Here is a 24,285-nt window from a genome sequence, read left to right as displayed (position 1 = left end):
ACTACAACATTGCAATGTAAGACCTGAGACCCAGAGTTTTAATAGGACACTGTCAGGGGGAGTTCTTTCTGGACCCTATGCAGATGACACGATCCAGGGTTGAGTGAGAAAACACAAGAAACAGAAACTAAAACCATAACGGGGTCAGGCGCATCCAGGTCCCGGGGTCACATAATGCGGGAACCAATGCAGAGCCCGGGACCTGTATGCGCCTGGCTCTGTTATGGTTTAAGTTTCTGTTCCCGTTCCTGTTTCCCCTGCCGTTCCTGACCCAGTTCTAGATTATAATCATCATTCTCGGATGGATCGCCTGGCCTTGGACTTTTTGCGCCATTTTGGATTTCCCGTTTGACTCATCCCTGGATCGTTTGCCTCAGCCGCACCTCCCCCGACCACCAGCACTCCGTGGACACGCCCTCCCTGTTCTCTTCCCCGTATCCTGCATGCTTTTTCCCCCGTGTTTTCTCACTTTACCCCAGATTGTGTCGACTGCATAGGGTCCGGAAAGAACTCTCCCTGACAGACACATAAGCAAAGAACAAGAACAACAGAGAAGACAGATTAAGTATCCTATGTATTTGTTCTTCAGTAAATAGCTGTTCAACAGCCCAATTTATAGAAAAAGCAAAAGACACAGAAGACATTAGGAAACTCAATTTATTTGCAATTTTTTAATAACATCATTCCTTAGATAAAAATGCAATGTTACAGGAATATACATCAGAGATTAATTTAAAACTTGCTTTCAAGGACCATACAGTCTAAATATATTTTCCTTTTTTTAAATTTATTTACTTGTAGCGTGCGTTATAAGCAAGACAGACTCTGTCACCAAAGACAGACTGACAGTTACGGATACAAACTGTACATCGCCTATTTACAAATCAACTGTTTGTTTTTTTTAGCATTTTTAAATTTTGTTTTTTGAAAACAAGAGTAGAAAAGTGATTGATTTGTTTGATTTTCTGTTATATCAATGAAAGAATGAGAAACAAAATAAAGAATAAGAAATGCAATACCATCAGAACAGAAAGCAAAGTCAAACTGAACAGCACCTTCTCTTCTCCTCTAGAAAGAGGTGGTGTAGCTGGTGGGCAATTTACTGAGACACAAAAACCAGAAATGGATTGAATATACCTCATATTTCTCCCACAACTTGACTTAAACTAATATATTTTAATTACATGGTTCAATTACACAATATTGTGGAAAATGTTATTTTTTGAAGATATATCATTGGCACTTAGCATCTTCCAAGTGTTTTTAAGGATTGAGAAAAAAATTAGATAAAAGGAGTTTAAAACTTTCAGTGTTGTCTTCCTAACAAAATCCTCCGTTTACCATCTTTACGTACAGACCCCAGTGAAATAAACACTTCAGTGGGAAACAGCTTCATTGGTAAGGAAGGGTAACATCAATAGCTCCAACTTATATTTTATATTCAGAAAAAAGATCAATTAATAGGAGGATCATACAGCAAACATCAAAGTATCACTTTGTCAAGAACTGTTAATAAAGAAACATAAGTTACTTCATACTAAACCATCCATGTACAGTAGCTTAAATTGGAAATACCTCAGCAAGAATTCTGACTGCACTCCAGATGGCAATCCGAAAAGGGGTTTTAGATTCAATGTTTATGCCAGAAACATTCATAACTTCAGTTACAGTTCAAAGGAAGCATGAAGTACGTAATGACTAGTAATTTGTTTTGGCCTCTTGGTGATCAGAGTTTGATTGGGGATTCATAGTGCTACTTGTGACTCCCTCCAGGTACGACACTATGTGGTACTGTATGTGTAACTCACTTTTCTGCACGATTAAAAATTGATATTTTTCAAGTTGATCGAGCTGGTTTTGTCAGGAAGGTGCAAGGATTTTATTACACTGAACTAAGAAATTGGTACTAAACACTCCCACAAATCATTAAAAAAACAACACATAACTTACTACAGAAACAAGAAAAGTAAAAGGGTACATACAGACATTTGCCTGAAAAAGCACTAACTGGCAGTAGACATTTTGTTGAAATATTCTACTAATATTTTTTGCAAGTTTTTTGTGAAAATATACACATATCTTCACCCACTCATAAAACATGAAGAATATCATATGTGTATGTTTATAGTGCTAAAATTACTTTTAATATTTGTCTTCTTCATCATTATAAATTATCAATGAAGCATCAGTTCATTTACAGTACCAGCCCAAGAGCAAATGGTCATAAATAACATCTTTTCAGTCAAAATAATTCATTACAGGCATGTAAATTTTGTATTAAACATATGCTGACATAATGTTAAATATGAGTTGTTTAAATTTATTCTGTAGTTAAAAAAGACATCATATTTAATGGATAACACAGCTATCCATTTCCTGATTAATCTCATGGAGCCGTTCTCTTGTGAAGACTTAAGAATAACTTAGAACAACCTGACTGTTTGGTATCTTGTGCCTTGTATGGTGGTATCTGACCAATGTCATAAAGTTAATTCTTTCTTTAAATGAGGATTTTTAAACTTTGGAATAGGACTCTGTAAAAGCTACTACATATTTGAACTTCTTTTTCCCATTTATTCCATAACTAACTTTTCCTCTCTTAACTGTATAATCGGAAATCCTGATGGCAGCATTAATACACAATTGTGTCTGATGTGCAAATGACTATTACAAGCTACTTTGCAAAACTTTAATTATTGCATCCTACTATATAACTTAACCATTATAAATAATAACAGTCATGTAAGAAAAAATAGAGGGGTGTGATATGACGGAAAAAAATCCCTCTGTGGAATTTGCATGTCCCCATTCACTTCCAAGTCCTTTTAAAATATAGCAAAGGCATTTTAGACAGGTACGTAGACAATTTAATCTGCCTAAGATGCCCAAAGATGCCATTCCACTAGACAAAACCTGATTTCAATGGGGCTTACTTTGGAAGTCAGATAGTGCATGCTTTTACAACACCTACTGTATACAGTACATGCAGACATTGTGAACTTCATTCAACAGGCTTTCCCTAACCAGCGGTCAGAACTCTTAAATGAACAAGATTTGACCACTTATGAGTTTTTTTAACAATAAAGGAAGTTAATTCTTAAACAAAAACAAAAAATAATCTAGCCCTGTAAGTATATATAACTAATATACTGTACATATAAGTGAAAACATAAAATTGGCGCCATACAGGCCAGCTTCACTAAAGCCTGTAAACTAAAACCCAAAGTATTCTTGAAAGTTGGGTATTTTCTTTCTTATGTTTCTTACACTATCTGCCCTTTGTAATGGTATCCAGGGAAGACAGGAATTAATAGTCACTGATGACCTCTGACCTCAACGTTCCTGGGCCCAGATTCTTTGTGTTTCCTTCAGCCATTTTCAATTCTAGAAAGTGGAAATGTTGTTTCCACCCAAATTAAAAAAGTACTAAGTACTATAGACATAAAAGAGGGAAACAGTGAATTAAACCACCACATTCAAGAAAACTAAGCCAAAAAATAAAGTTTTTCAACATTTGAAAAGGGACTTTGTCAGTTTTGCTACATTTACTTCATTATATGCAACAGCTTCAGTGTCAATTAAGTTACAGCAGCAACACAATCAATACATTTGCCTAAATAAATACCTCAACAGAAGTAAACAGAGCACAAGAATGCATGCCACTTCATTTTGCTTTCTTTTATGTTTGCAATAACACTTATCAGAGTGGCTAAAAATGGCAAGCTAGTGCACTTTTTTCTCTTGTTTCATACATGCATGTTTTGCATTTAATTAAAATTTGATTGATATAAAACAGATGAAACCCATAAAAACTGATGAGCTCCTTAATGCAAAATAAGCTTAATTTGTTGCACTTTTCTTTAGGTTAATTAATGGCTTTTAAGAAACTGACATATATATAAATAAATAGAGGGAATATTATGGATATCCTTGAACATACAGCATTTTCTCATTTTTGACCCGTTCTTTCACTCTTGTTCATAACTATCACTTAGCTACACACATGCTCAGATTGATGGTTCTTGCACCAAGTCACTTCATCTCAGCACTCAGTGCATTAGGAGACAAGTAAGGAAGAATAAGAAAAGTTATATTAATTTGTTTAATTATTTTTAACAGTGCAACCTATTGTACACTTCAATGTAATAGAGACAATAGATTTTAGGATCTAATTCCTTCTAGGGCAGAACATGTTTTAAACTAGAAGGAAGGATCTACTGTAGGAAAGAATAAGCTTTGTGCAAAAATGAGTACAATTCTGATTCCTGAAAATCTAAGCTTTGAGACAAAAAAACTGTACCTTATGGTACTGTTGTAAGTATTTAACTTTCATAGCTTTACCTGGTTTGGAATTAGTACTGCATCTCAATGTGAATCTCTCACAAGTTCTACTAACAAAGTTTGACAGAACAAGTTTTCTCCAGTACCATCAAAAGGCCCTTTGTCTGTCACATATTCCACGTTGTATATTTTACCTTTCTCACTGTTCAGACAGCACATACTGGAAGGACAAAAGCTGAGAAGAATAGTTTTTCCTAAAAATATAGTTTTGTATTTTTCTGCCTATACAGTAATTTTACCCATCAATCAATACCTTCTCCAAGCTGCAGTATTAGTGATACCGATCTTATTGTAATGTGTAAAACAATTACACTTTATAAATATAAAGCTAAAAATAAAATCACGAGCTACAGAAGCTGGTGAGAATCCTCCTGATATTAAAACATTTACATTTTTTTCAGCCTAGGTAACAATATCCAGGTTCTGATCAATGCTTCTTAGGCAAAACTTTGCCAGTCCTTGCAGTTCTCTTTTCAATGCCTTTCATAGCAAAATCCCACACAAATTAATATGCACACATACAATATAGAAACTGAGAAATCTGTTCAAACTTCTTTTTGGGTTCTAGGTCATTATAATATAACAGTTTGCAAAGTAACATATATATTTAAGAAAACCGAAGATAATCTTTGCTGATTGTCAAGACATTCAACACACTTTCACAGAAACCCTTAATCAATGAAACAATTCTGAATAATGCTAATGTGTGAGGTAGAATAGACACTGAAATGGTGAAATTAACTAAACAAAAGAATTATGTGGATCACATGGTTAAAGTTCACCATTAACTTGCCTATTCTATTGAAACCCGCATTCACAAACCAGATACTGACACTCTTATAATGTAGTTCTGTATAGATAACAATAAAAGAAGAGAGAATCCCATAAAGAACACATTCAAGCCTACGTACAATTAATGTTAATTCTAGCAAAAAATATAATGTCTCCTCGGTTACAAGATCTTCCAAGGCACTGTACCCCTGATTCATCCCGGTTTGAGAGCCCCTGGCAACAATCTCTTCACAGAAATTTAAAACTATGCTTTTCTTTTGCTGTAGTTATGCCTGAAAAATCTCTTCCCGAATCCAACCCATCATGTTTTTTTTTCCATTTCTCAGGGACAATCATTAGAAGAGGTCAGTTTGTCACACAATAGTTTTACAAGTGGGGTCAGTAAGATGTGTGCTATTCTGCCAGGTGTCTTTGTATTTAACATCAATAGTTGGAAAACTCCAGCTAGAACATACTGGTAATGATGGAGTAAGCAATACTGAAAGTTGCCAATTTGCAAACATTTGTTTAAATTAATGTGATTTTATATATTTAGGTATATCAAGGCTTCACACACATACACATTTATATATATATATATTTGGACTGTATTCAAAAACATTTTTGCTTTTCTCAAGTTACACGGTACAAAGTTTACAAGATGATACAGCAAAAAAGCCCCAGCATTGTAAGTGTCACTTATGACTCAGAAGGTACCTTGATTTGCATTCTGTTTAAATGTATTAATTATTGATCTTTTTTCAAATTTACTTTTGTATCATAAAAAAGGTACCATGATAGTGATTTTATACTCACCCTATGCAGCATTTAAACCAACATAACACTTTCTCCAAATCTACAGCAAGGAAAGATGCAAAGAGATCTACAGTATGGAACTTGGTGGAATGACTCTGTAGAGCTGGCGAGAATTAACACCACTCTGGATATAAAGTGGTCTATTAACACAAGGTTAATAGCGTGTTCTGTCTAAAAGTGGTTAAAAGACTTGTTGACACTATGTTATATTTTATTAAGATACTGTACTTTGTAAGTCAAACGAGTATTTATAAATACCAATAAGATAAAAATTAGACTTTTATCTGAAAGTCTATTCACACCAAGATTATCGAGCACTACATGAACTACCTACGCCTGATCAGAGGTGTAGGAATTTTGAACAGTAAATCAACATCAGTTTTTGCTGGACCAAATTGACCGCATTACTTAAAACATGTATGCTGAATTGTAGAATTCCTTTAAAAAAACACAATATTTTCAAATAAAACCTGCAGGCAGACTGAATCAGGACTCAGGTCTTATCTCTATCTCATCTTTCTCCCAGATCTCAATGAAACTACTTTTACACTGTACCAACTGATAGTAAAGATGGTTATGCTTTTTTAATGTCATAGAGATAGAAAATATATTTCAAGCTGTTGACATTGAAGGCCCAGCTAAAATTCTGCCACATTTATGCATGCACCACTGTACTTTCACTAATGTCAGATTTTCAGATGCTCACAATGAAGGTATAACTGCACAAAAAGGTGTACATGAAATTACTGCTGTTTCACAGGGAATTGCATACATTAAACCCCTAAAGAAAGACTTCTCTTGCTGTGCCCATGGCTTAGGGTCAGAAAACAGAACCAAAGTCTTATTCTCCTAGCCTGTTCAACAATACATTCGACTGTCATGGAGATGGACTGCTAAGGAACAACTTTGGATCCAATCTAGAACTCCAATAAGATACAGACCTCAATAACACAGGATCCTCTATAAACCCCAAATACTAGGATCTATCAGTTACCAATGTGATTGAGGTGAATAAGGAAACCTGGTTCAGATTGTCTAAGCTAAGTGCAAGCTTGAAAAGGGACTGAGAGGCAGCATATAAACATTTTATTAGTCTACTTCAGAAAAGACATAAAACTCGAGGGGCAGAATTCTACAGGAAAAACAGAGGTCACAAAATAGATGCAAAATGTGGACGCAAAGAAAACTGGACACTTCATAGTGAGTTTGTCCATAGCTCACAAGGAGCTCACTTTAGGAAAGTATTGGTGCTCATTGGGTCCTCATTAGTGTATATACAGTAGGCAGAATTTAGAATGTTGTACCATATATATTTGATTGAAAAATGGGGCTGTTTTTTTTAATATTTGCCTTTGTCAAGAGATGTCCACCATCTAAATAATCATTTCTGAATCCTCTTCAAGCACTGCCATTCTGAACTTCATCCATTCTTGACAAACACATCAACACAAACTCCAAAGGTGTACATGCACCACAAATTTTAAACACCTACAATTTGGTATTATAAAATACAGTGAATTATGGCACAACAGGCAGTTCCATCCTGTTGTAATTGTTTTGGCAAGTTACATCTGAATATAAGCACAGATATTTGACAGCAACAAGGAGACATTTATTTTCTGTCCACAACAGGGTCGGTCTTAAGTATCATTTACTTAAAAACCTAGTCTTCTGTAATTATTTTTCTTTACATTTTATTCTCCTTCAAATCTTAATGCTTGTAGACAAATTCTATTTTCTTCTGATGACCCTACTCTACTCCCACTGGTTTTTAAAAGTATTGTTTTGAGTACAAAATGTACCAACTTAAAGTGGATGAACACAAGATATGCAAAATCAGTTTCCATAAAACATGTCCATAGTGTCTTCCAAAGTAGCTAAAATTATGTACAATTTTCTCTTTTTTCTCTCATTTACAAAAAGTATAAAGAGAGAGAAAAACACAAAAAAAAAACATTGGCTTGTGTCCCACTTCCTTAGTTAAAAGCACTAAAAAGTTCAAAAGGTATAACTTGGCACACTAAAATACTAAAATGATTCCCATGCAGTAAATATACATCTAGTGAGTTCAATTAATGTGACTATAATAATATTCAGTAATTAGAAGAGAAGAAGAAGGAAAATAATTGCTTGGCACAAGATGTCTTTTTAAATACTGAACTGCACCTGATTTCAAGTATAACAGGTTTCTTCGATTTAAAGATTTGCAACTCAATAAACAATTACTCTGAATATATATTATTTATATATTTTGTCATCCTTTTATACAGCTAATTCTTTGAGACTCATTTACAGTCATGATGTTATTGCATTGTTTTTGCATATCTTGTGGAACGCACACACAACCAGGCACTCCTGGACCCATGATCATTCACATGGACCCACCCTATCCACAACAGGAAATGCATACACTCTCAGAAACATGCGGTGACTTAATAGGCAGACGCCATTTTCCGTTCATTGCGCCTGCCACAGGCTGTCAAGAGAAAAGCACAACTGCTTTGACAAACCAAAACATAAAACCAGCTACATACTGTAGTGCAGGTGTGCACATTTTGCATTCTTTCAAGAGTGGGGTGGAAAGCTGTCTATGTAAGCATGTAACCTGTATCGATGAGTGTAGCAAACCTTAGGTATTAGACCTAATGTAAAGTGATCCAGCTAGCATTTTTAATTGAAACAATGGTGTTTGAAAAGAAAACATTATTCCCTGCTAGGTTCACGCCCTAATTACAAAGACAACCATAAACACACACTAGTGCCAGGAAAGATTTAAAACCCATGAGTGACATGCAAAAACGTATTAGCTATACTGAATTACATATGTGAATATCTGACACAGACTGCATTGTTTACAGTTCTTCAAAATCGAAACTAAAAAAAAGTATGCTTGCTTAGTAAGAAATGCAGACAATCTTACATTTCAGATAGTTGACAGCATCAACCTGTTTATTAATCAATAAAAAGTATAAGTAGTGCATTGCAAGGGTTATCAGGATGCTCTGTTAATATTCAATCCTACTTGTGTGAACATGGCAGGTAGTGTTGCTTAATATCTATGGTTATAACAATTTGAAATGAAAGATCTTGTGGCCTAGCCACTAGCTTTGAGAAAACTCAGACAGCAGGTTTCACAAGAGTCCATTCAATGTGAGTACTGTACGTGTTCTAATAATTTTGCAGTCCCAAACAAATAACTCTGTATTCACAATGTTGATACTGTCATTGCATCTCCATCTTTATCCCCATAACCCCACAGCCATAGTGATGAAAATAAACGTAATATTGCCCACATCAACTCAAAATTTTCTAAGTAGCAGCAAACTCTTTTATTTTTCGCATTTAATTTGCATAATCCATTCCTTCTTAGTAACTTATTCAGGACACCACTGCTCTCTGGCACATAGTGTGTGCGTATGATGCATGCAGACATACAGTGCTGTACAAAAGTAAGAAGACACCAAACAGTATGGTAACAGTGTTAAATTCACAGCAGTTTTTTGTTAACCCTGTAAATTCTATTTGAGGAACTACAGAGAGAATTGCATGACCATTAGCTGGTATCAAGCATGAGCCTATGCAGCATATGTTCAAATGCCTGTAAGTTTTTCTCCACCTTTCTTTTGAAGGTAAACCTACAAAAGCACTCATAGCTATTTAAGAGAAAAGAAGACTTGACCTGTTTTTATTTCTGGATGAAGAGCTAAATAATTAGTGTTGTGAGATAAAACCCAAACCAAACCAGAACATCAGGCTGTCTTGCACATTGCTTCTTCATCATTCCAGTGGTTAGGGTTTCGGAAATCAAAGCCAGCCTTTTTGGAAACATGCCTATTAATTCTCTGAAAGGTCCAAGTGTCATGTCAATATTGTTAAATTTCAGACTTTTAGGCACATTTTCACAGTAACAAAAATACCCCTCCCCCAGCAAAAAAAAGTGTAGTTGGGGGGACAAAAAGAGGAAAAACACAAGAGAATGGTTATTATTAAATACAATCCTAAATCCTGCCATTGCAGGGTATTTAACTTCTTAAACTTCTAATAAAACAAGGTTCTTACTTTTATAATATATGTTTATAATCCAATTTGTTAAAAACATTTAAAAATATAGGCTGGTCTCTAGCTTTTGCACAACACTGTATAAATATATAAACTCTAGTTGGTGTTGATGTGTGTCTGGTTGCCTGCACTGTCACTGGCCAGTAAAACCATTACATTCTCCAGTCGCAGAGATCTACAACACGGGATGCAGATCAACTACAAGGCCTAGCTCGACCCTGGCTCTCTTGTTCTTTTCCCACCCCCTCAACCCCATGCCTTGACCTTGCTCCATTTTAGCCAAGGCAGTAGTCGCAAGGCAAGGCTAATTTTACAAACCTAAAACAAACGACGACAAAAAAAGTAAAGAAACGCGAAAAAATAAAAGATATGATGAAACTCGAGGTATATGGCAGCAAACGTCGCTGTCCCTTAGGTTTATCGCCTTGGTTGACTCCTTCCCTAAAAAGGGTGGCATTGTCATGCCACACGACAACAGAGAAGGAAAGAGAAAGCGTGAGGACACCTGAGCATAGATTCCGGCGCCTCGCTTTGTCTCCCAAGGACCCCCTTGTTTTGTCTGGTTTTTGAAATGGTGCCCGGGGGGAGGGTCAGAACTGGTCCGTGCTATCTTGCCTTCATCCGTTCATCCATCCGTGATGATTCTGTCGGAGCTCAGAACAAAAAGGATGTCCTTGAACAGAGTGTGCAGCTTCCAGAAGAGGCACCCCAACACCTTAATATCACTTGCCACCTCTCTGAGGGCGAAATGGGGCTCCTGCCCCATGGCCAAGAAACAACCAGGCCATGAAATCAAACGTTCCGCTTTCCATTTTTTTTCTCAAATCCTCCCCCCTTCCACCTTCAAGAGCACAATAACTGTGAGGCACTTCTGAAACAAACCCAGAACATTTAGAACACAAATATTAAAACGGAACAGCCAACATTGGAGAGCCCTGTACTTCTACAAGCTGCTGACGCAAACCATGTCTTCTGGGAGATCCTCCTCCACTAGCCCACAATTCCGTTGCCCTGGAGACCTCTCACCCTCTGTCTCGGCCTCTTCCTCCTCTTCTTCCACAGCTATAACAGGTCCTTCCGGCCTGCTGGACGCCTGAGTTTCATGGTCCCTGCAGTTAATAAAGGGAAGGAGGTTGCCGTTGGGGCTCGGTTGGCTGTTGCCATTCAGGATGTTGTCAGCTGCATTCTCCATCTCCTCTATTGTCATGTCACAGGCATCGGCGATCTCCTGCTTGGTCACCTCGATGAAGGTGGGGTCCTGGGCATAATGGCCCAGGCCTTCGGAAATCAGGACCTGAGGGAACAGTGGAGATCACAGTGAAGAAAAACCTAATCAGATGTGGCTTTTTCATCTCTAACTCAAACTAATCTAGAACTGCCATGTTTCAAAGGACATTTGAATAAATATTTACTTTAACCAAAATTATTTATAAAAAAAAAGTACTATAGAGTGAGGTCGGTTCCTTTAAAAATATATGTTAAATATGGACAATATAGTAATTCAGAAATTACAACTTAAATAATCACTGTTGTACAGTACACATAATAATGAGAACTCCTCTCCACCACCACCAATGTGCAGCATCCATCTGGATGATGCGACGGCAGCCATAGTGCGCCAGAACGCTCACCACACATCAGCTATTAGTGGGGAGCAGAGCAGAGTGATGAAGCCAATTCATAGATGGGGGATTATTAGGAGGCCATGATTGGTAAGTGGGGTGACACCCCTACTCTTTTTGAGAAATGCCCTGGGATTTTTTAATGACCACAGAGAGTCAGGACCTCGGTTTTACGTCTCATCCGAAGGATGGCGCCTTTTTACAGTATAGTATCCCTGTCAATAGACTGAGGCTTTAGGACCCACACACACTGCAGGTTGAGCACCCCCTACAGGCTCCGCAAACACCACTTCCAGCAGCAACCTTTTTCTTAGGAGGTCTCTTATCCAGGTACTGACCAGGCTCATACCTTCTTAGCTGCCAGTTGTGAGTTGCAGGGTGATATGGCTGCTTGCCATAACTCAAGCAGATACAGTATATATTTATGTACTGCATATAATCACATTAGTAATTATACATAACAATTTCATGCAAACTCAGAAAGCACAGGTTAAGGTGTAAAAGGTTGTTCATGCAAACACAATTTCTTGAGCCATTCAATTGTCCATGAATCTTAAAGGGGAGGTGCAGTCCAATTAAATCCTGGTAACAAAATAAATTAATTGACATTATAGAAACATTTTACAAATTCTGGATTAAGCACAAAATTGTGAACTTTTAGAAAGCACTGTATGTCATCATGTTGTTGCAACCCCCTGGTCATGCCACAGGCAAGAGTGAGAGATCCCACAAATTGTTAGTTTTGTGCTGTAAATTGGAGGTTTTACAAGTTACTGTGTACATTTTACTTTTATTGTGGTCTGAAAAGCAGTCATCAATGCTGATTCTTTCTAACCCCAAAATAGAAAAATAGTATTGCAGCTCCCCTTTAATAACTGCAACAGAAAGATCATTTTTTTTTGCAAATGGCAGTGCAAAGGAATGACTAGCTTACCGCCTCCACCAGACTTCCTGCACTGCCATGGAACTGCCGCCCTGAGTCTTGGCAATGAGTCGGTACGGTGAGGGAGACTGGCCGCGCCCGCTGGGTGTTGCCGTTAGTGCTGTCCGCGTACCAGGAGCCACAGTTGACAGACGGCAGGCTGCTGTTGAGCTTCTCGTAGGAACCCGTGCCCTCCAGCTGCAAGGTGGGCACACGCTGGTAGGGGTTCCCCCGGTCACAGGGCGTAGCAGGGGGTGTGGAGCACAGCCGTGTGAAGAGTGTGGGGGAATGACTCCTCCGTAAGAGCGGGCTGAGCCCAGCCACTGCCAGGGCCTGGACAGGGAGGGACACAGAAACACAGTCTATGAAATATTCACCACCATGCAGTACTCACTGCTGTTTGTTCCTAATAGCTTCAGTGGTGAGAAGTGAAGAAGAGACACCCTACCAGGGTTCTAATATACATTAGATATGCTTACTGACAGGAGATGGGGCAGTGTAGCATAGTTGGAATATCTCTAGACTCAAAACTGGTGTGTTGTGCGCTCCAGTCCATGTTACAGACCCTACTGTTGTAAAGGGATCCAGAGTGCTTTATTTATAAGAAGGTCCAACTTCATCTACCCGTGAGGGGCAGCATCCATTTGCCTGACATGTGGGTATAATCATGTGCCGGTAGCCCTACTGCACAGAAGATCAGGCAGAGAAAAGAAAAATTCCTTCCTCAATTGAATTAAGAGGAATTTTGGGTAGAGCAGGTTGTGTACATCCACAGTGGAATTTAGTCAGGGCACCAGGGTGAATACACTGTCATGTACAAACTATGTTAGTGACTTTCAATGACCAAATAGTCAGTTTAGTATCAGTTTAACATTTGACTTTAACACCTCATCCAAAAGCTAGTACCACCTAGAGCGACATGTCTGATTTAAATAGGAAATTCTGTTTGAGGTGTACAGCAACAATCTCCCATTGAGGTGTACAGAGGTCTCCCATTCCAGTACTGATCATGACATAATAATCCTCTGGAGTATTTACAGTAAGAATGCATGGTGCCAGAAGAACATCCTCAAGAACTTTCCAAAAGACCAACTGATTTTATGTTTAGAAATCAGGTATTGGTTTCTCAAATTGAAAACAGACATACAGAAAAAAGGGACAAAATGTGATAACATGTGATAACATTTGATATTCTCAAATATAGTTTTATAACCATCCTTAAAGCAGCACAAGACCCTTAATTCTGCTACATTTAACACTTAGAAAATTGACAGGCATTCTGTAGAATCTGTTGTCACATTGCAATATAATCCATGTAGTCATGTTTCCATATTTTCCACACATTTCCTTATTTCATGCATAATATTAAACAGGATATAAAGACAAAAACATTAAATTAGAATTAGACAGGAAAATATTTAACTTGACCAATTTTTATACTGTACTATATATGACATTCGGAGTAAGGACATAATGCAGGAAAAAAATTATGATAGAATTAAATACAGTATGTTTTATCACATAACCTTGCATCCACTACTCAAAGTTCATACTTTTTAAAATAAAATTGAATAGAGTGATACATTTTAAATTGACTATGTTCAATGAGCTCTGCACAATTATGTCACAGGAAGGTAATTCTGTAATTCCTGTACCTTGAAAATCATCATCTGTAACTTATTCACAACCCTTAAAGATTACTGTTCTAATTAAGCACAGTGGTCAGAAATGAAGGGGAAAATCAAGCAAACTTGGTAACTTCTATCTAAAAGAACTTCAGATGGTTGATGGGAACTGAATCTTTTCAGCCTGGAATAGAAAGAATTGTTTGAGAATTAGATGTACTGTACTGCATGTGATTGGAGTAGATACTGTAAATCTGGAGAAAAGCAATTCCTAAGTGTTTCATTAAAAAAATATTTACTACACTAGGATTTTTGTAGCATTAAGCTACTTGCAACCAAGTTTACACAAAAGCCCACTTCTCATTTGTAAAACATGTCTGCATGTTCTTAGACCTTACAGGGATTTGGAATAAAAAAAAAACATTTTTGACCCATAAGATGGCTTTATTTTTTTATGATCGTTTCCATGTTGTTCTGCAGGAGAACTGCAGATATTCATAATGATGGCTCAGTCATCCTTAATGTTTTGTTTTTGTAGAGCAGAGATGGAGAAGATCTCACCTGGTGATGTACTAGGTGAAGGGGCAGTACAGTCTTCTGAGACACATCTGGTGGCTGTTTGGTCTGCCTCTTTAAACACTCTAGGTGGAAGGATGATCGTCGACCTATTTGGAAAAAGAACAAAGGATAGGGAATAACATGAACTCTTATTAAAGTTGTTCACAGTAGTGCAGGAGGAACACTGTCTGTTGGTTTTCATTCCAGTTCTTTGGTCAGTCCTGAGTGATCAAAATATCCCACTTCAAGGATACTGTTTCCAATAATATTACCATATAGAAATTTACTCAGCCTCTCCTCAACTTGCCTTTATTTCTGACTGAACACCTCTTTCTACTTGATTAATTGTTGATAGATAAGGTGGCAATGGCTCTGTATTAGAGAACTCTCATGGTGACTCCATGTTTATTTCAACTGTAGAGCTCCAATTGATTATTGTTCATGGAAACATAACTGAAGAGGGAAGTTCTGAAACCCAGAAACTGGCAAAGGATTGATATCAGTTACAAATCACATTTGAGCTTTTAACAGCCTGAAAGTGAAATTACAAATACTATGCTCCACATAGAAAACACAAATCAATCAGTTTATTAGACCAATAAGAACTGAACAGGATCAAAAACTAAAAGACACTGCGTTTTTCCAGGACATGGGTTGCAAAACCACTGATCTAGACTGTTGTGTACAGATTACATCAGAACAGAGGCCAAACAGATCACATAAAAACTGAATTTCTTTGAAAACTCTGGGTTGGTTAAAGTAGCAAAATCACTTTATTTTGTATGCTTTATTAAATGCTTTCTCTTATTTGTAATTTTTTTTGTAATGAACATGCTTGCTATATTATTTTCAGACATTTTTTATCTGAAATGTACATTATCACAAAATTTCCTTACAGAATACATACTCAAGGAAAAAGGAAAAACTTAAATCCAGCTGAAATTTTGTAAAAAGGTTTTATGAAACAAATGATTAGTTTCCTTAAGGGTTGTATTAAATAATAGGTCAGTTGAAACATAGTTCTTAAGAAATAGGGGGTGGTGTTTATATGGTGAAACTATAACTCTTTTTGTAACTCAAATCATAAGAATTCTCAACTGATTTACTGTAACTACTGTGGACTTGCCTTGTGTGAAAGGTTACAAGCAAACGCTGGAGATTGGATAATTTAGTAAAAGCATTTTGCATTATTCTTCACAGCATGAGTCTATTATACAGACTTGCTGTTATTGAAATGTCATACCCTTGTATGCTTCCAAGAAACACAGGAAAAGAAAATCAAAACTGTTGATTGCAAAAATAAATCAATGCAAAAAAAAATATTATACATATTTGAAATAGGGAAACAATATTTTGTCTAAGTTGGCATTTTGTTTTTCTATTTCGATTAAAACATGACACATTTGCTAAGTGTCCAATTTTAATATAAATCAATACAGACCAAGCAAAAAAAAATGTCCTACTTGAATTTCAAGCAATATGCACTCAACTGAAAAGCACAGCATTTGTATTTCATTGGCAGAAGCCATATTGAAAAAGACAACAATTAAAATGGAAACCTTGTACAGAAAAGGGGTTTTAGTAATCTGACCTTTTTAAATTGCTGCAAATTATTACATTAAGCACAGTACATGACATTTACATTTGTTCACTTCAATGTTCTGTGTTCTATCTTCTCAGACTATGTCCATTATGTGTTCACAGTCTAGCTGATTGGTTAATTACAAAAGTTAAAAAACAATTTCAGGTAAATATTTTATTAGTCTTAAAGCTACAACAAACTTCTAGTTCACTACAAAAGCATTTGCAAACACATTTATCAAGACCACAGTAAAGAATGAAATTGAATTAAACATCAATTACAGCATTATTGCTTTTCTTTTAAAAAGTAAATATTTTTTTGTTTTTATTTTTTACCTATTGTCTATTCTATTGCATTTCATCTTCAAACCCTTCTGAGGTTTTCCTTAGTCTTGGACTCTTTCAGGTAACTATGTAATTTAATCACTTATTTGAACCAATTTAACTTTACATTCATTTTGTAACCACTTCATCTAGTTCAATTGTGCAGGGGAGCCAGAGCCTATCCCAGCAAAGCAATGGGCACAGGGCAGGATACACCCTGAATGGGATACTAGTCCATCAAAGGGAACACACAGACACAAACACTGACTATACCTACGGCCTACTTTCCCAGAAACCTATCAGTCTTTGAACTGGTGGGAGGCGACAGGAGCACTCAGAAAAAAACAATGGAAACACAGGGAGAACATACAAACTCCATACAGAGAGCAGCCCAGCTCCAGGACCCCAGTTCTGTGAGGCAGCTATCCTAACCACAGTCTCTCTGTGCTAACCTAATTTTATAATCAAAAGCAGGTAATCATTGAATAAAGCCAACACAGCCTTCTGGTTTGTCAGTTTCCAGAAAGATGCAGTAAAACCCACCATACCATCTGAACAGAATAATAATAATAATAATAATAATAATAATAATAATAATAATAATAATAATAATAATAGTAATAACTGCTTACACTTATATACCGCTTTTCTAGACAATCCACTCAAAGCGCTTTACAGGTAATGGGGATTCTCCTCCACCATCACCAATGTGCAGCCCTCACCTGGATGATGTGATGGCAGCCATAGTGCACCAGAACGCTCACCACACAGAGGTTACACCCCTACACTTTTTGAGAAACGCCCTGGGATTACCTGGATGATGTGATGGCAGCCATAGTGCACCAGAACGCTCACCACACAGGGGTTACACCCCTACACTTTTCGAGAAACGCCCTGGGATTATAAATAACCACAGAGAATCAGGACCTTGGTTTTACATCTCATCTGAAGGAGGGCGCCTTTTTACTGTATAGTGTCCCCATCACTATACTGGGGCATTAGGACCCACATAGACCACAGGGTGACCTGCTGGCCCCACTAACATCTCTTCATGCAGCAACCTTAGTTTTTCCCAGGAGTCTCCCATCCAGGTACTGACCAGGCTCACACCTGCTGAGCTTCAGTGGGTTGCCAGTTGTGAGTTGCAGGGTGACATGGCTGCCTGCAGAAGACAGTCTCAAGCCCACTGTGATGCCTACTGCATTCTTACCTAGTGTTGTTGGGCATAACAAGGCTCGCTTTGGGGACTGCCAGAGCTTCCTCTCTTCATTGTCCTCGCCCTCCTCCATGGGCGTGAGCTGCTTGCTCTCCTCGTCATGGTATCCCAGCCTGCAAACATAGCAGATTTTCATCATCCCAGACACCAACCTCCAACAGAAAGCAAATACAAGCTGAGCATGTTCAACTGACCATAAGAAGCATTCTATGTTTTGAAGTATTGAGGTAGGAGCAACGTTTTATCAGAAATGTAAAGGGCTCATCTTGTGATTTTTTAGATATTAGGGAGATACACGAGGTACCTAGTAAAAGCCATAAACAGCATTGCTACTCAAGTTGCATCTTGACCAGTACTTTAATTAGAGCACATTCATCTGTTTGCCTGTGCAGCAACTTGTTTAATGTAAAAATCTGAACAAGGAAACATGTATCACTTTAAGCATTTTGGATTTTCCAAACCTGGGGGCTTACAATCTCTGGTCTACCATTGAAATCCTTTTCAATAATGTTTTCAGGTAAACCCTGATTTAGAAATAAAGTATATCATTCCTACAGTCTTAGTTCCCATAGTCCACTTCAAGAACATACTGTACAAAGTTTAAACACATTGATTCCCTGCTGTGCATTAGAAACATGAGTATTAAAACACAACATTCATATCAAACTGGACTGAAAAGGCATAAAGTACATGACAGAACAGTACATTTCAGAGGAGAGCATGCTCTGTTCACTGCAGTACTCCTGCTCGTCGGTGAAATTCTCATCATATGTCTCATCAGGCGACGCCTCCTCTCGACGAATAATGGGCAGGCGGCTATCTCCGGAGTCAGACCTGGGAGACAAATATCATGTTAGTATGTTGAGGAATCACCTAACTTATTTATAATTGAGCACATTCCTAAATATTAGTGCACAATATCAGAAATAACCATCTGTTTTTTAAGCACGTTATCTAACACAGTGGAGCTGGAACAAGGCACAAGGTGGGCGATACACTCTGGGTGGAGCACCAAACCATCGAGGGCACATACAGACACAAACACAAACATGCACACACTGAAACCTAAGGTCTATTTTGTCATAAAGCAATTAACCTACAGTACGCAAACACAGGAAGAAAATACAAACTCCACACAGACAACACCTCAGGTCCAGAACTGGACCCAGAGCCCAAATGCAGCAAAGCAGCAATGTTAATCACTGCGCCACCCTGTTATCATATCAGAAGCAGTGCTTGAGGAATGACTTATTAAAGTTATTAAAAATGTGCAATCCAGGCTTCACACTCAGTGGTGTTATTGTTAATGTTAAAGGATAAACGTAATAGACAGTAGAGTTTTCCTTCTTTTCATGCAGTATCTCTGATTTGGAACTTCCAGCTGCTAACAATTTGGCAACAACCCTTGGTGAGCTCAGAGACATTAAGACAACGCGTAACCCAGTTCTATCAATGCTGAGAGCTTGCATAGTACTACAGGAATAGAAGAATAAAGTATAGCAGAACACGGGATGTGTTGGTTGAGGCTGAAGAAGCCTCAAAAACTAACTCCCCAAAGCTAAGGAAATTGGAAAGCCACAAGGATATTTTGTCCAACTACAAATTAAACCATGCAAACTCAGCTGGAGTATGCAAATTGTGCATAGCCACAAAAGGGTGTCCTGGTCTTAGTAAGCTGATGATATGGTGGAGATCGTAGTCCAATCTTTTTCAGACCTGTCCTCTGAATGGAGACCTGATTGTTTAAGAAACTTGCTGAGCGGATGTACTGTATATGTGCTACGCCTTAATCTTAGCATGCTGTGATTGAGAATGTCACCACTGTGTGAGAGAAACGTACCGCATGAGGGTCTCATAATAACGTGTCCTGGTTGCAGAAACAGTTAGAGAATAAAACAGAAGAGAGTTTGTTAAGAATAAAGTCAAAGGTGTAACAAATGGAGAAGAAAGAAAAAATATAGATGAGCTATATAATCTCCATTATTGAAGATAATGAAGCTTTGAATAGTAAATGATTGGTCATTATATTATTTATTCATATGGTTTTATTATATTTTATTATCATATAGCAATTGATAAGGTAAAATGGAATCCTGGTCTAGTTTTATTTAGACAGAGTAGCCATTAAACGCATCTAAGATTTTTACTTAATGTTTCAATATTTCAGTTGTACCTACAGTATATTTTTTACAGTCCATTAGACTACACCTCATTCCACATATTATAGGAATGACCTTAACATCCTTTATGTTAGTTTTTTATTGTTGTTTTACTTACTTTGGAATTCAGTTTCAATATACTAGTATCTAATGATAAAATTAAAAAGCTGATGATAAGAAGACAGAATAATTCAGAGATCGATATAGTTTACAGTATATTTCTGGGATTTAAAAAAAAAGAGAATTGGACAAAGTGTTAGCAACAGGAACTTGACCTCAGCACAGAATAAACTGCAGGTGTGTCAATTACCTCTTGGCACTGAGCTGCCAGGCGGCTGCCCGGGGGAGAAGACTGGGGGTGAGTGGATTTCTCTGGCCATCCACTGTACTGATAGTGCTCTGGTAGGTGGCTGGACTGGGGAAGCGGCCTATGGCAGTGTTGTTGGCGTTGTTGATGTTGGCGTTGGAGCCTGATGAAGAGTAGCTGCTGGGTGTGAAAGTGGAGTCCACCAGCTTCTCGTGAGAGGGAGACTCCATGTCCCCAGAGCTGTTCCCTGCTTTGTTAATGTGCAAAGGACGCTGGGTAGTGAAGGACTGTGGGAACGTGTTCCGCCCATCACTTTGGTAGTAGTTGACGTGATTGCCAAACAAACCACCAGCTCTCTGTTGAGGGAAAACGGTTGCACTAGAAATTTTGTCAAATTGACCAACATATCCATAAAATGTATCTGCTTTTATAACATCTCTTTTAAAAGAAAAACATGTGCCCATCTCAAAATGAAGAATAATGAATTTTAACATTCTAGACATAAAAAACAGAAATATCTGTGTATTAGAGAAGATTTGTATAATACTATGACAAAAAATTAATCATATTTTGAAGATTTGCTTTGGAGATGCCAAACACATGCACTCAAAGAACATTCCTAAAATGTATACATAAAAAGAACATTATTTTGGCAGCAGTGTCAGATAGAACTGTGAGAATAAACACATGCTATTTTTTAAAAATCCCCTATTTAGTACATTTTAAACTGACAACAAGGAGAAACCTGTCAGACTTGCTAATTGACGTCTTTCTACATTTACTGTAATTTCAAGCTACTTGTTGTTTTCAGGACCAGTAATTGACAATGTGGAACAAAAAAGATCTGTGTGCACTTTAATCATGTTAATTACCTATCCAGCAATCACAAGAAAAACAATAAAAGAAAATAATGTATTGACTTTATTTACTGATTTATTTACTCATAACTGCTCACAACTGCACAGATAGGACAGCTTTCATTTTCTTACAGTGCAATATGTAATGAGAGTCGTTTATATGTTTGATGAACATGTCATGTAAAAGAAAAGGTAGAGGTCAATGGTGAAAAGAAAGTACAAAAGTAAATCACAGAACGTGTTAGTTTCATACCCTGCTTTTTCTTTTTACTTTTCAGTGTGGAATTGACTTAATCTTGTTCCTTGGCAGCCCATGTGTTGACACAACTCCCTGCTCTACAGTATGTCTAGTAAAGGTCAGCAGGAAAATGCTACTGTACCACACGCTGAGAAATCACATGATTAGAACTGTCTCAGGATACTTTTTGTAAGTGGTGTCTTACAGTCCTTTGGAGAAGTGGGCATCTCCCCAGACACGTACCAGTCATTAGCAACAGAGATGTAAAATGGTGACTGAATTACCTTTTGAGCATCTTAATTGAGCATGCCATAATCCTTACCCTGAAGATGTCATCCTCTGAAGCAGCAGAGGCAGTTTCCTTCATGGCTTTCTCCAGCTCCTCCTCCACAGTGAGGTCCCCTGATATGGCCCTCCGAATCTCTGGCCCAATGTCGTGAAGAGTGCGCAGGCCCGCCTGTAACACACACTCCCTGAGCTCAGATGAAGTGACAGAGGTCAACTGAGGGAAGCAGGGTTGGGGTATGAGGAGGCAGAATATGCTTGTGGCCTGAACAATTCGAAGCAACATAGTTTAAAGAAAAATGTATGCCGAAAGCTTTAAAAATGTTGCCCTTTACTTCCCTGGCTTTTTTTATGTCAGTATTACATATTGTCTGTGGTTTTTCATTTTATTATTTAAGGCTAGGCACATTATAAAACATATTGCAGTACTCTGACTAGCTTCAAGATGTTAACAGCCTGTGCAGCAGATGTCTGCCGTGCTTCCTACATGATGCCACTCAGAGCTGCCAAATCAAAATGCAGTGGAAGCATACGTAGCAGCCGTTTCTACAGAAGCTGATTTCTGACAGACTGCAGCTTTGGAGACACGTGCCTGTACCAAAGAAACATTTTCTGACAAAGGAATTGAAGGAGGCAGAATTAATACTTAAGAAATTTAAATCTTTCCAGGATGCGAATAATGCAAAGTTAAAACAGACATGTTACCTGAACTGCTTGAACAGCAGTGAGTTCGATCTAAAATATAAAACGTTCCACATATTATGGATCCTGGCTGCCTTGGGGCAGTACTGTATATCTGTTGAAAGGTGATCTGACAGTGGAGTTCAAATAAGCAGCCCACAAGAGGAATTAAACTATATAACAGAACCCACTAAGGTGAGGCCAGATTCTGAATAATCAATGATTCTGAAATTGGCCTGGAATTTCTCCCTTTACCACCACGTCATCAATGACTGTCTTAAAAAGACATGCGTCAAAGGACAGTTATAGAGTATAAGAGTTTACAGCTGAAGACCAAGAGTGACTAAACAGCAGACAGTGAGTTACAGATTACAGTCTTTCCAAACTGGGATCCCACATTGGCAAATTAGATACTATTAGATACATCTCTTAGTAATAGTTCTTACCAACACATTTTTATTACATTTTATTTTCCTAAACCTTGTTCCAAAATTGTATGCGATATTCTAAATGAGGCCTTCCTAGTGTATTACACAAGTTTATCATAGCATGCCCTGATTTAAATTATTTGCTTACTGTACAGTATATCAATTCTTGCATTTTGTTTGTTGTATAGTTTCCCCACATTATTCTGAAAATTCAAATGATCATACGCAGCCTTTTCTACCACAGTGGTATTCATTGCTAGTTTTTGCTACCTGCAAAGCCCACCACTTGTTATCTACCATGCGAGGTGGTCTACCAGTCTTGAAGTTCATCTAAATATGTATTATTTTTCACTTAAGAACCTCATAACTTCAGAAGTGCAAGACCTGCCTTTTAAATCAATACGACAAATTCAGCATAAACATCAATGTGTGCATCTGGGATACCTGCAACGACAAAGCAGTCTTCTGGGAAGGTTTCCCGACCAGCCCCTGCTCCTTGCGCTTCTTGAACTTTCTGAAGTACTCCTGTATGAGGAAGGTGGCATAGAACTTCCCCACAGTGACCTCATCATCTATAGGACAAGAAAAACATTATTACATTACTTCACATGATAATTCATTCAAAATCAGTTGGTATAATTTAGTACTGACAGACACTGCAGGGTCAAAAACTCAAGTTGGAAAAAAATACTCTTTACAGCTCAGTTGATCTATGTCTGCACTCCCTAGATGTCACAGTGTATCATGAATACATTGCAGTAACTGTGATTACTCTATGATGTTCTGCAGTATGTAATGGTAAGCACTAGTAACTATGATTAACTGTGATTACTGTGATACCACAGTGTGAAGTGATCCTTTATTTTCCTTGGCCAAGATCTTTAGGGTGATAATGAAAGAGTCATTAAAACAAAGGTTTTGTTATTAATGCATTTGCACCTACATATTTCCCCACAATGTTATATAAAACACAAAAGTATAAATCCAAATCTAAACCCATAAATCTTTTCAGTTCAATTTTTAAGTTGTGTAATTCACAACTAACTGGTTTATAAGAGGTCTGACAGAAGATGAATCATGAAATAAATGTTCACATGGCTTTTACAAAGCCCAGTGATGATCTAAAATAATGAACACCATTATTTTAGGACACCGGAACTCAGACAGGACACTGTACTGCGGGTTTCCAGGGCTGACCTCCTGCTGGTGGCACAACTTGATCCAGGAGCTTCATGCTGGTTCTTTTCCAAATTTTCTTCACAATTGCCCTGAGCTCTTCGTTTGCCTGCTCCAGGTTGCCTGTGAATCAGAAAAAGCAATATACTGTAAATATCAAGGCAACCCAGGGTCCCAGGGCTGCTAAAAAAACTATGATAAGAACATTTTCTCTATTGAAATCTAGCTTTCAGACACATCAGGATATGGGTAATATGGGATAGTATGATCTACCTTGAAAAAGTCACATGGAAAATTAAGACATACAGTACTCTGTTAA

General features: G+C 37.6%; 1 protein-coding gene across 10 annotated transcripts in view; it reads right to left on the bottom strand.

Moving 5' to 3' along the window:
• Positions 1 to 639: 639 nt before the first annotated feature.
• cacna1c (calcium voltage-gated channel subunit alpha1 C) overlaps positions 640 to 24,285 on the bottom strand; it is a 431,114-nt gene continuing 407,468 nt past the window's right edge. For 8 of the 10 annotated variants that reach the window (XM_088646820.1, XM_088646811.1, XM_088646817.1 and 5 more), the window contains 10 exons: positions 23,988 to 24,089; positions 23,235 to 23,362; positions 21,719 to 21,853; positions 20,305 to 20,657; positions 19,676 to 19,702; positions 18,541 to 18,669; positions 17,830 to 17,948; positions 14,718 to 14,821; positions 12,544 to 12,864; positions 640 to 11,281 (listed from right to left, as the gene is read on the bottom strand). In XM_088646820.1, coding sequence (XP_088502946.1) covers positions 10,931 to 11,281; positions 12,544 to 12,864; positions 14,718 to 14,821; positions 17,830 to 17,948; positions 18,541 to 18,669; positions 19,676 to 19,702; positions 20,305 to 20,657; positions 21,719 to 21,853; positions 23,235 to 23,362; positions 23,988 to 24,089 — 1,769 coding nt within the window. In that variant the 3' untranslated portion in view covers positions 640 to 10,930. The remainder of the gene's footprint in view (positions 11,282 to 12,543; positions 12,865 to 14,717; positions 14,822 to 17,829; positions 17,949 to 18,540; positions 18,670 to 19,675; positions 19,703 to 20,304; positions 20,658 to 21,718; positions 21,854 to 23,234; positions 23,363 to 23,987; positions 24,090 to 24,285) is intronic. The other 2 variants (XM_088646814.1, XM_088646821.1) reach the window with 1 other exon arrangement.

This window comes from Lepisosteus platostomus, chromosome 9 (genome assembly GCF_059453375.1).
Source record: "Lepisosteus platostomus isolate fLepPlt1 chromosome 9, fLepPlt1.hap1, whole genome shotgun sequence".
NCBI lineage: Eukaryota > Metazoa > Chordata > Actinopteri > Semionotiformes > Lepisosteidae > Lepisosteus > Lepisosteus platostomus.
This window is presented reverse-complemented; position numbering and strand designations above follow the sequence as displayed.